General features: G+C 35.8%; 1 protein-coding gene across 1 annotated transcript in view; it reads right to left on the bottom strand.

Moving 5' to 3' along the window:
• NBAS (NBAS subunit of NRZ tethering complex) overlaps nucleotides 1-13,751 on the bottom strand; it is a 277,368-nt gene that overhangs the window by 258,441 nt on the left and 5,176 nt on the right. Inside the window, exons 4-6 of the mRNA XM_031466598.2 lie at nucleotides 12,724-12,801; nucleotides 12,174-12,221; nucleotides 8,330-8,373 (exon numbers count right to left, since the gene is read on the bottom strand). Of these exons, the coding sequence (XP_031322458.2) occupies nucleotides 8,330-8,373; nucleotides 12,174-12,221; nucleotides 12,724-12,801 (170 nt within the window). The remainder of the gene's footprint in view (nucleotides 1-8,329; nucleotides 8,374-12,173; nucleotides 12,222-12,723; nucleotides 12,802-13,751) is intronic.

Raw genomic sequence — 13,751 nt, 5'->3', positions numbered from 1 at the left:
ACTACATTTAAAAGACCGAATTACGTCTGTACACACTGACTGGGAAAGCTATCACCAATTCAGCAAGTGGGGGAGCGAACTGGAGAACTACATGAGATGACCTTGTTTTGTTACCCCCAAAAAAGTCAATCCATGTATATAAATTTCTTAACTCAATGTCTCCTCCCCTGTTTTCTGGCCCTCTAAGTATATGTGTTACACTCTGTGATTGGTTGTGATTATTCCACTAGCTACTAATGTTCCATTTCTTCAGTTTTTTCCTCCATTTTTCAATTTGGATAGTTTCTTTTGCAAAGCCTTTGAGGTGGAAGACTTTTGTGTGTGTGAGAGCTACTGCCAAAATTCCTTCCTGAAAGTTGGACCTATTTATACAACCGTGTATACACAAGTTCATACAAGCATAGAAGATTTTATATTAAATCATTAACATAAGTTGCTATGAAGAATGCAAACTGAGAAAATAAAACAATCTTTTTGTTACTTTTGCTACTACCATACTGTTTGAATTTGTTACAATTATGTACTGCTTTTGCAATTAAAAGAGAAAAAAAAAAGTTACTCGTTTCAGAGTAGGCCTCCCACCATAAAATTAAACTATGTCAAAGAATGGTTTTCAGGTATTTTACGACAAGCAGTACAAACAGAAGTGAAACAGATGAGGTGAGCCCCAGGACCACCCCTGCTCTCTGCCAGGAAGCACTTTCTGGAATGTGCTGCAGGAAGAGGGACATCAAACAGAAGTCTCACTGAGCAGAGATAAAGGGTGGAGTCTGGAGTTTCTAAGCTGACTAGAATTTGCAAGGCAGAGAAGTGAGTGAGGCAGAAAAGGGACTTAAAAAATCTGCAGAGAAATCTCCTTGGGTCTTTGGCCAAATACAAAGCTACACACATGCAGAGATTCTATAAGGCCAAGAAAAGGAAAAGTATCATAGAAAAACAACTATCAGAGATTGGAGAGCATTTGAAAAGGTATGAGCTCCACCTCGTCACAGCGGAGAGACTACTGAACACTCTGAGCATCTGCAAAAGATCTTAGAAAGGCCTCACCTTAAAGCAGGGCTGAAAAACCCTCAACATAAAAGCTGTTCTAAACCTTATCTTACATGTGGTTTTTAACTTAATTTTTAAAAAATATTTTAAGATTTCTTAAGTCTTAAAAAAAATTAAGTGTTAAAAAGAAGTCTTTCAAAATTAAGCCAATCCACAGAAATCAACTACTTCCCAGAACAAAACTCAATAAATTAAGGGAGGTATAAATATCAGACACTCAGTAATATAGCAATCATAATGTTAAGCATACAATCTAAAGTTGCTAGATATGTGAAGCAGGAAAATATAACCCATAATTATGAGGAAAGTTCATCAATAGAAACATACCCAGAAATCACACATACTGAGAAATAAGACGAGGATGTCAACAGAACTATTAAAATATATTTGGGAATACGAAGGAAAACAAAGATGGGGGAACAGAGGCTCTCAACAGAATCTGATGGAAACTATAAAATATCAAACCACTGGAAACTATAAAATATCAAACAAATTTTAAAAACGAAAAAGAAAACACCTGAAATGAAAAATTCACTGGATGGAGTTAAAAACAAATTAAACAATGCAGAGGGGGAAAAAAAATCTTCCACCTTAAACACCTCACAAAAGAAACAATCCAAACTGAAAAATGCAGGAAAAAAACTAAAGAAACAGAACATCAGCAGCCAGTGGAATAATCACAGCCCATCTACAATACATATACTTAGAGCGCCAGAAAACAGGGGAAGAGAGACTGAGAGAAGAAACTGTATTTGAATTTTAAATAATGTCCATAAATTTTGCGAATGTGATGAAATCTACAAATCCACTCATCTAAGAGGCTCAATGAACCTCAAGCAAGCTAAACTGAGAAAACAAAACCAAGTAACATGATAATAAAATTTCTGAAACCAATGATAAAGAGAACATCTTAAAAGCACTGGAGAAAAAGGACACGTTACCTACAGGGAAATAAGCAATGACTGCCGGCAAAAACAAAACAATGCAATGACATCCCTAAAGAGATAAAAGAAAAAAAAAGGTCAACCTGGAATTCTATATCCAGAGAAAGTATTTTCTAAAAATAAAGACAAAAATCAAAGATGGTTTCAGACTAATGCAGGGAATTTATTAACAGACCTGTATTACAAGAAATATTAAATTCTTCAAGTTGAAGGAAAACACTATCAATCGGAAACTCAGTTTTACAGAAAGAAAAAGTTGAAAAGTAATAGAAATGGAAAACAGAAGTAAATATAAAAGATTTGTCCTTGTTTTTTAATTTCTTAAAGAGTTACTTGACAAAAACAATACATTGTGACAGTTTAATGTATATAAACAAATCTGACAACAGTACAAAGGAGTAGGAAGGCATGGGTGTATACTGTGCAATAAAATAATTATTAAATGTACATTATAAATCTTAGAACAAACACTTAAATAAAACAGAAGACAGGACAAATAGAAAAACAAGAAGGTAAAACTAAACCTAACCAGTTCAATAACTCCATTAAATGTAAATGCTCTAAACACTAAAATTAAATGACAAAAATTGTCAGACTGAAAATAAAAGCAAGACTCAATTATATGCATTCTACAAGAGATGTACATTAAATACAGATACACAGATAAATACAAAGAGAGAAAAAGATATATCATGTAAATGCTAATCACAAAAAAAGCCAGAGTAACTATATTAATATTTGATAAAAATAGAACCCAGGACAAAGAGAATTACTAGAGCTAGAAAGGGACATTTCATCACAGTAAAGGAGCCATTTCATCAAGATAAAATAACATGTAAGCCCCTAAAAACTAGAATCCTAAATACATAAAGAATGACAGAACTAAAGAGTAAGATAAACAAATACACAATTATATTTGGAAATCTCAACCCTCCTCCCTCAGGAATTGATAGAACAACTAGACAGAAAATCAATAAAGATACAAAAATTTGAACAGCTCTAACACCCAACTCAATTTAATCAACATTTATAAACCACTCACTATACCCAACAACTGCACCATAGCAAGAATTTAATTCTTTTGAAAACAGACCATATTGTGGGACATAAATCAAGCTTTAATAAATTTAAAAGGTTAAAATCATATTGAATACAGTCTCTGACCACAGCAGAATTAAATTAGATATAAATAACAAAAATGCTTGTTGAAGAAAAAAATGTTTAAAGTCAGTGATCTAAACTTTCATCTTCCATCTAGTCAAATAAGAGCAAAACATATCCAGTAGGTAGAAGAAAGGAAATAAAAGCAAAAATCAAAGAAAACAGACAAACAATAGAAAAAGAAATCAAAATTTAGTTTTTCATTAAATATTAATAAATTGATAAAACTCTGTCCTGACTGATCAAGAGACAAGAAAGAGAACACAAACTGCAAATATCAAGAACAAAAAAGGGACATCAGTACAGATCTGACAGACAATAAAAGGATAACAAGGAAATAGTATAAATAACTTTAAGCCAATATGGTCTACAATTTATAGAAAATGCCATAAAAACTGGAACTGAAAAAAGAGGTAACTGAAATTTTAAAAAGCTTTATGCCTATTTTAAAATTTTCAAAACTCCACGTTTCACTGGTGAATTCTATCAAATATTTAAGAAATAATTCCAGTTCCACACAAACTCTTGCAGAAAATAAAAAGCAACACTTGCCAACTCATGTTGAGACCAGTGCTACTCCAATAGCAAATCAGAAAGACATTACCAAAAAAATGTATAAACCAATATCCCCATGAACACAGATGCAATAATCTGCTGTTTTATTCACAACTATCTGCACAAAGGCCTAATGATGGTTCCACCCTGACTGTGAAATCAAGTGTAACACTGAGGTGCTTACTGCGCAGAGATCAAATCTGTCGGCACTTTCTGGATAATTTGGGTAGTTGGGAGACCTATGTCCTAACACTTAGGATGTTACCCAGGGAAAAAAAAAAGATACTTTGGAAAGTTCTTCTTGAACTTCAACCTCAACAACTTAACAACCTACCTTTAAGAGAAGAAAGCAGATTATAAAACATTTCACTTTCAGAGAACATATCCACACTAATACAGAAAAATGTCTGAAAGAACAGATCATAAAATGTTAACAGTACTTCTCTCTGGATGGTGTGCCTACTTTTATTTTCTACTTTTTCCTCATTCTTAGTTTCTAAAGTTTTTACTGAGAAAGCGTATTATTTTTTCAGTAAGAATTTTAATCTCTAAAAATATGAAAATAAAATTATCATATAATCTGAGGTTCCTGAATCACAGTTTGAGAATGAAATGTTTCATTTCAAAATCTGGGTGCTTCCAACAGGCTATGCTTCTCAGCCTTTTTCATGTCAAGACACACCGAATATTATGCTTGTATGGCGCTATGGGTAAATTGATGAGGCTGCTGGAAACAGGAGGCAACAAGTCTGAGCCTGTGCTGTCACAGGGCAATCGGACCACTGGAGGGCTGATGGGACCTCAGCACATCTACAAGAGGCAAGCTGCTGCTTAGCATTAGGACGCTCTGATTTATGGGATCTCAAAACCAGAAACAGGAGGAAACTCTCCTGATGAACACAGTACAGCTCTAAAAATATACAATTCCATGTGCTACTTTCAGGTCACTATTCAAGACAGAAGGAGAAGATGAAATTACTATCTATGGCCTGGCAAACACAGCCAAAACAAGTTGTAATCCACATTTAGAACATTCTCAAATAGCATACATTTTAACTGAAAAATACCAAAGCGGAATCAAATAGCTCCTATCTTAGTTTGCAGACTCTACAATATGTAGTTTCAAAAACGCATTAACAACAATCTGGCTCCTTCTCTCCAGGCGTACACAGGAAATATCACTTGGCATATGAGAGTTATTCCCATCAAGATGAGTCAGATAATAAGCAAATGATTATTACCTCACATTATATGAAATGGAAAGATGCCATTAATGCAGCATTAAAGTCATCAATTTATACATTCAGAAGCCAACAAAATAAAACATCAGTTCTCAAAGCATTATTATCTCATTCATACTACCACATTAACTGTACACAGTAAAAGCTCTAACAAATATTACAATCTGTATGAAATACAAAAGGGTTAAGCTTCCTACTGTCATGTTAACTTATAGACTTCTCAATTTACTTACTGGCTCAGAGCAGGAGTCTAGTGTCAAAGCTCAAAGGGCCCTGTATGTCTGAATTACTCCAACATTCTGAGCATCCTTTCTCGAAGCCCACCACAGGCTCCCTAAGCCCTCATCCAACAAAAGGGAAGCACGGGGAAAAAGGCAATTGAATACCCCCAAATTACTCTTCTGGGAACTTACTGATCCTCATACATTATTTAAGGCAAGCCTGGTCTATTTCCATAAGTGTTGGTTAAGAAAGCATAGGAAGCAAATTCAGAAAATGCTAGAGTCCCAAGTTTAAGATTTCACAAAAACTACTCCCCTTCTACTATTCTCAAAAGGATACTAAGCAAACATGGCTTTTTATCTACACTTATTGTTCCAGTTGCAGTCTGTGTACACATTTGTGTACAACAGGAATAAAAAATATGAATATGACAATTCATAAACTTATATATGAGTATATAATACAAAATGTATATATTATATACCTATATATATACACACTCATGAATTTCTAAAATTAACTCAGAAGAAATAAGCAAATATCCACTTGGATATGATCAAAAGTTATATTCTTACTAGTGGCACTAGAAATTAAAAAAAAAAAAAGTTGAGTGAGGCAGGAGCCCTCCCTTCAAAGAATTTACTATCTAATTAGGAATCAGACAAGCAAGTCAACAATTAAAAAAGGAAAGTAGATAAGGCTAGGTGTAGTGATACTGGTACAAAAAGTACTACAGAAACATTAAGATGCATAATTTATGAAGAAGAGAGTATGGAAAAAAGGTTTCCCAAAAAAGCTAATGCTTGACCTAAAACATGCAGGACTAATTAAATACAAAGGTGGGAGCACCTAGGCTAAAGGAGCTATCTGTACTAAGCATGGAAAGCACTATGGGGCTGGGAAACTGTAAGCTACTCTGTCCCAGAACACAGGACACACGGCAGAGCCGCCTTACAGAACAGGCAGGCAGACTCTGGAAGGTCTCGTGTCCTGAACTAGAAAATATGAACTGCATTCTACAGTCAACGGTGAACAACTGAAAGGTTTTAGGCAGAATAATAACACTAGTAGTGGTGACTGATAACAGCTTAATGACTCCTAAGTACTCAGTATGTCAGACATTATGCTAAGAGCTTTACATGTATATCAGCTCACATCATTTTTCCACAACCCGATCTGTAAGATCATGCCCATATTACAGACAACTGAGGCTCAGAGAGGTAAAGTGACTTGTCCAAGATTACTACCTAGAAAGCAGTAGAGCCAGACTTGAAGGGTCACCTTGATAGAATCCTCATTGAAAGACGATCAATCTGACAAGCAGTGTAAAGGATGGGTTAGTGAAGAACATACAGAAGAAAGCCTTGTCAGGAGACTGTTGCAAGAAACCAAGTGAAAAAGTGTTAGGAGCCTGAGCTAGGGCTGTGGTAACTGACGTACACAAGCAGGAAGCAAGAGCCATTTACACAGACGCCCAGGTTGTGGCGAAGTTAGGCTGAGGCTTCTCCACTGTATCAGTATAAGTGCAATGAGTTACTTCTCTCTCTCTTCCCTGACGGACTATAAATCTAGGTAACCCGTATCTTATTCCTCACCATATACATAGTGCCTAGGACCACAGTGCCTGGCACAGAGTGGCAACTAAGTAAGTATTTGTGGATGAAAGAAAAGAGGGAAAGGAGAGAAGGAAAAAGAAGAGAAGATGTCTAGATTTCTGGCTTGGTACAGACAATGGTACCACTAACCTGGGCACTGAGATAACAGTGTACTCCAGGTAATAGAAGGAGCAGATTATAAGAAGGGGAGGTAAATTTATATAAATATGTAGGAAGTTTCACATTTGCCTTTAAGTTACACACTATATGTAAAAACAACTCCACAAGAACTTTATTACTACTTTATCTACTAGTATACATGGAATTGTGTAAGAATAATGATTCTGACACACTAATAGAATTAATATTGCCATTCCTATGGGACTCAAAACATTATTTAAACCATCGATCTTTAATCTTCTGAACACACCTGGACAGCTGAGAATGAGAAAAATGAGAAGGAAACCAGCCCGTGGCCACTAATGGCACACTGGACCAGAAGCTTAAGAGCAGCCGGGGAGAGTCCTCAGCACTGGCACGATTTTGCCGGTTTCACAACTACCAAGGCCTCCCTGCTCTGAGCTCTTTCACTTCGATTATTTATGTCATCCTAATGCTGCTTTAAGATAAAATATGCATACCATGTTCCTTCAGTCGAGGAGAAAATGCATGTAAAGCATTAAATACAGTGCCTGGCACACAGTAAGGGCACCATAAATGTTTGTCATCATCCCGGTGACCGTGATTATGATCATTGTGAGTCCTACAACAGTTTAACACTGTTAAACCAACACGAGGTCAGACAAATGGAACTGCAGGCCCTGTAAATAAAATGTAGGTAATAGATGCACTTACCTGTCAACACCCTCTTAATTATCTTCCTCCCGTACAGTTCCCCCCCTGCCTTTTCACACACTGCTCCCTCAAATCGAAACACTCCCCCATCTTCTACCTTCTACTCATTAAGGTTGCTTTCTGAAAGTCACTTTCTCAACAACATCATCTCACACCCTTAGTTAAACGCTCACTCCGTTTTTCCTTCATCAGATTTGTCAAAGTCTGTAAGTATATACTTGAGTGTCTACATGACTCATGAGGTAAGGGACCATGCATTTTTGCTCACAATCATATCCCTAAGACCCAGAAAAATGGTTCATACACATAAATAATACTCAGGAAACTTTTGCTGAATCATATATCAAAAACTGATCAAATCCCAGACTATATTTACTAGTCTATATCTGACCAACTGTTTACCTATCTATAAATTCTTTTCTGCACTGAATTCAAAATAAAAGACTGTATACACTTACCAATTCTTTATCCCAAAACTGGCTTAGATTTTTTTAAAACAGTTTCAATTTCAAATCTCTCCAAAATTCACATCTTAAAGCAAAACACTTAAGAGAAATCAATTAAGATGTTTTAAAACTATTTTAATAAAGTCATAATAATCTTTGTTAATAAATACTTACTTAATACCTATTCTGACTTTGAAGAAATATTGTTAACTGCTGCAGATTTGAATTTTTCATTTTTAAAAGATTTTGGAAACTCTTACCTTGACATTTCCCAATAATAGACGTAAAATCGTCTTTTGCAGACCTGCAAAATGTGTAAAATTAAGACAACAGTTTTGCCATAACAACAGTACTCTATAATAGTACGTCACCACAAACACTTATAGAGCAGGCAACTTCTTTAGACAACATTAAATCATTCCTTCTCTCACACAGATAGTTTTGTGCCTCAAGACTCCTTCATGGGTGACAAAGTTTTCTTCCAACCTTCGTATTTCACTAGGGACAAAGCTACACTAGGAATACAGTGATACAAGCATAACTGATTTTAAGCACGGTCTTTTAATACAATAGAGATGACTGGACCCCATCCCCAAAGGCTCTGGTCCAGTGAATCTGAGATAGGGCCCAACAAAAATATGTATGTTTTTTAAGCTCCATAGATTGATCCTGGTTAAGAACCACTGGTCTACATCATATTACAAAGTTTAATCACTTAGGAAAAAAAAGTCTTGTTTTAATAAGTCAAATAGAAGGTGATCATATTTATATCAGTGACCTATTTAAAATCTGCAATCTTAAAATATATACCAAAGTAGTCTAATAATTATATCTTCAAAAGTGAAAATTGATAAACCTTCTAGAAAAAAATTGTGACAATTATCCAAAACTTTCATGTCCTTAGTATTTGATCCAGCAATTTAAGTTCTGTAAAGTTATCCCTGGGGAATAATTACAGATACACACAGATATCAAGGAAATTAATGCAGCCTAATTTATGAAAGAGAAAAGTATAGCCAACATAAAGTGATTAAGTATTAGATTTTACTATATAATCTCAATGAATATTATGCAATTACTACATGGAAAGATGCTGACAACATATTAATTTTCAAAATTTATCAAGAAAAAGGCATCAAATAGAATGTACAGTATCATTTTACTACCTATATGTAAATATGTTACACACACAGAATAGTTTCAAAGAACCATATACCAAAATATTAATAGTAGACAACTCTGGATAGTAAAACTTGTACTTCTTTCATAAATACTTAACTATATTTTCTAATATTTGTAAAATGACTAAGCATTACTTTTAAAACAAATTTTAAAGACTCTAAGATTTTTAGTCATTTATTAAAACATTATGTTATAACAAAAATCAGGTATAAATATGGAAATAAATTTCCTCAAGAAATTGAACTATTCAGCCTCCAAGTGGAATCGAGCAGAAAGGACATGGTCTTTGAAGTAAAACTGACCTGATTTAAACCCTCTCTATGTGTAACCTAGACAAAATATCCAATTTGATTTCATTTTCCTTTCAATAAAGTAGGCCAAGTAATAGCTTCACAACTTAGGGAAAAGATTAAATGAGATATTACATATAAATTAGCATGAATGAGACCTAAGTAAATTTTCATTACTTTCATCTTTAATATATTCATAAATAATAGTTGTTCTTTTTGCTGGAAAAGGGGAGGGAGGGAGACATAAATCTGTTCTGTCAAAACTTCACAGAATTTACTGGAGGAAGAGGGTGCCTTTTTTATGAGTCTACTATTTTAACGCTTTTTTGTTGTGTTCTGTGACGGTTTCTAATTAGTTCCCATATTTATAACAGCCCATAATCATAAGAAACTATTATTACTCACTCTTTAGGAAAAAGGAAACATACATTAGCCACTTATAATCCACAACTACCACCAAATTACAAATTAAAGTAGCAATTCACAAGTCGTTTTTCATCCACGTGCACACCACACACAAGCAGGTTAAGTATGCCATATTAGAGCAAGTGATCAGAGTCACTTGCATTCACTACAAAACTAAAGTGGGGGAACAGCAGCCCCAGCCCTATCCTGCAAAAGGCAGAGCTGTCTCCTAAAACGAGTGTGTTTCAGCCTTGCATTTTTTCACAAAGACCATTTCCTATTTATAACTGCTTTCTAATATCGAATAATAACCCCAGATACTAGAATTATCTTTCATATTCTAATCCAATCAACAAATATTTACTGAGTACTGGGTGCCTACAACTACTGCCACGGAAGGCAATCTTGGATTGTACACGCTCTTCACTGGAGTAAAGACGCACGTGGAGTAGTGAGAACAAATGTCTTAAAAACTCAGGCACAGCCACCATTCATAGCGTTTACTTCAAGGATCTACCTTGCCCTTTTCCTTTGTGGACTCTTCCACATCTTTGCTTAAAGACACTTCCCTTCAGGTTACTGAAAAGTAATTTTGTTTGTCTATATTTATTGAACAAAAGCAACCAAGTGCCAGCTGTGAGCAAGTCAGTGGGCTACGCCCTGTAATGCCCTCCCAGCATCTACTTCCCCATCCCACTTGCAAACACGCCACTTACTGATCAAACATAAATTAGACACCTACCACGTGCAAGAAAATATAAAAGTGCTAAGGAAAAAGGACAGTCCGTGCCTTCAAGGAACATTCAGTGTAACTGGAGCTGCGGACTTCACATGCCATTCACATGAGTTTTAAGCAAATGGCATCCCCTGGAATTATGCACAGCAGTGGATATATACCTAAATACACTGGAGGAAACCCACGTGCAAACATACAGGTATATATGTGACATGATCAAAAGGTAGCACAGATTTGTAGATAAGAGCATGAACACTGAAGCTAGGATGGCTGATTCCAAATCCTTGGGCAAGTTACTTAACCGCATTTTGCCAGCTTCCTCATTTCTAAAACAGAGAAAAATAGTTGTACCCACTTCACAGGGGTTCTTCACGAGGGAGTTAACACATGTAAAACACAACAGTGCCCAACATTATTAGCATAACCTTATCATTAAGTATAATAATGTGTTGATTATTATAGGAGCATAGAGAATCAGCACCTAACCAATGAGGGGAAGGGGGATCCACTCTGAACGTGTTCCTGAAAGGCTTCCTGATAAAGTTGACTCTTCACCAGATAAGAGTCTTTAGATATACTAAGTTACAAAGCTTTTGCAAACTACAGGCCAGGTTACTAAAATCTTGACAAGCATCACTTCTGTTGCCCAGAAATCTTCCCTTACCACTTAATCTCAAATGTAGGAGTGAATTCCTAGAGGGCTGGATATAAGTTTTATAAATATTATTTTATATGCTAACAATCCAGTAGCAAATTCTTTTATAAGTCACTTTTTTTTCCTTTTCATCACAATTTTATTAACAAGTTCCAGAAACCCTTGGTCAAAGCCTCCTTGACAAGCCTAAATATCAACCCCATCCCCAAATACATATTCCAACCCTAAGACCTAAAATCATTCTGTTAATGTTCTCATTTCATGGGAAAGAGATGGAAATTTTGACTATTTTCTGCTGCTCACAAAGAAGTCACCCAATGAGCGCATTTCTCAAAAGATACTTTTCACATCACTGCAGCCAATGGGGTAGGAAGTACTAGCCAGCCCATTTCTATGACTAGTATCAGTTCATATACTGTATCAACTTGATGCTCAACGTTGCTGTTAGAAAAGAAGGCCCTGCCTATTAAAGGCATCCAGATGAAGTACTGAAGTTATGAAAGGCTGTCATTACTGCCAATCATTTCTAACCTGATGGTTTTGAGAAGGATCACTGAGACTCCTGATCTGAAGTCGGTGCCCCAGTGGGGGCAAACTCTCTGTCTACTCCCCAAGATGTTGAGGGGTTCAGTTCTAGTTGGATAAATGGGAGAAGAAACTTCACAAACAGAAGGCTAAAACAGCATGTGAGTTAATAGTCACATAATCCCTTGAAAATTCTTAGTTATTGTACATCAACCACACTTAAAATTTAAAAAAAAGAATCTTAGTTCCCATAAATGAAGGAAAACTTTTCTCAAGGGAAATTTTTTAATATGAATAATATTAACAGTTACCTGATCTCCACACACTGATCTTGAACAGCAGCCAGAAGTTTCCCATTGCTGTCATGGGGCAGAATGAGAAACAAAAACCTATGTGAATATTTGTAGCCATATTCAACATAGATGGGATTATTTTAAGAAGTTCAAATCATTTTTAAATTTTTTCACATCTTTTAATTATCCAACTTTTGGTCTTATAATTAGATGAGTATATAGGTACAAAAGAACAATTAAATACAGTTAAATTAAATGAACACATTTAAACAATACTAATCATGTGTGACAAAGGCAATTTATATACAATAAAAATCAAGGCTAGGGGTATAACTCAGTGGTACAGTGTCTGCTCAGTATGCACAAGGTCCTGGGTTCAATCCCCAGTATCTCCATTAAGTATATAAATAAGTAAATAAAAATAAACAAATCTAATTACCCTCCTCCCCCACCTTAAAAAAAAAAAAACAAGACTGCAAGCCATATGGACCCCAAAATTAATATCTATAATGGATTTTGAATGCTAATCCAGGTAGAGGAACATTACATGAATTTTATACATCCTTACCTTGCAAGCACCAAATGCCAGTTTACCTGTTTATTAACCAAGCGAACCAGTCCATCAGGGAGCAAAAAAGGTGCAGGGCTGAAATCATAACACATTAGCTAACTTAAAATCTAATCATGAAAACTACATGTAAGTAGGTAAATATTATAAACAGCATAGACCTATAGCAAGCAACAGGGATTTTTTTCCATTAGAATATAAAAAGTGAATACCAGCAAACCCAAAACCTAAAGTCACTTATTGGATATCTGAAATTTGACCACATTCACTTCTCTACAGAAAAACATGGTGATGTGCTCAATGACATGAATTTAATGTTCCTTCTAAGGAAAAGATACTGAGGGTGCCAGAAACAGAGCAGAGTGAGCTTAGAAGAGACCCTTCCTGCAATGCACACCTAGAAATTCTGGCTCAACTCACAAACACAAATTCTAGTGTACACCCACACTCAAGAGAAAGAAAGAGAAATCTCCAAGAACTACAAATGAAAAGAAAACTGAAAGTCAGAATTGGGTCCAGGACAAAGGGAGGAAGAAGAATGCAACACAAGAGTTAACACCTGGGTAGGAAATGAGCTGTGGGCCACACGAAGGACAGGAGTTGGACGAGAGACTCCTGCGAAGGCCAGGACCCTCACGTGACTGCACTATCAGTGAAAGAACTAGACAGACCTCCCCAGGGCCCAGGGAGGCTTACAGGAATCCCATCTCTGCCTGGAATCCTGATCTGTGGGGGGATGGGAATGAATCGTCCTGTGGAAAATCAAAACCTCAAGTGTTTACTATATGCAAGGCTGGACTGCAGTTTCACTCACGTGATGCAAGATTCCCAAGCAGAAGGTCACAATAGCACCATTCACAAAAGGCACGAGGGAACGATCCACCATATGTGAACCAGATAAAACAAATTAAAGGGGTAACACATGAAGAAATCAAGAAACCAGGTGGAAAAGAAGAATAAAGAAATAATTTGACAGGGGAAGAAATAGGAAAAAAACCACACTACAGAAATTAGAAAACACAAAATAA

The sequence above is a fragment of the Camelus dromedarius genome, chromosome 15 (genome assembly GCF_036321535.1).
Source record: "Camelus dromedarius isolate mCamDro1 chromosome 15, mCamDro1.pat, whole genome shotgun sequence".
NCBI lineage: Eukaryota > Metazoa > Chordata > Mammalia > Artiodactyla > Camelidae > Camelus > Camelus dromedarius.
This window is presented reverse-complemented; position numbering and strand designations above follow the sequence as displayed.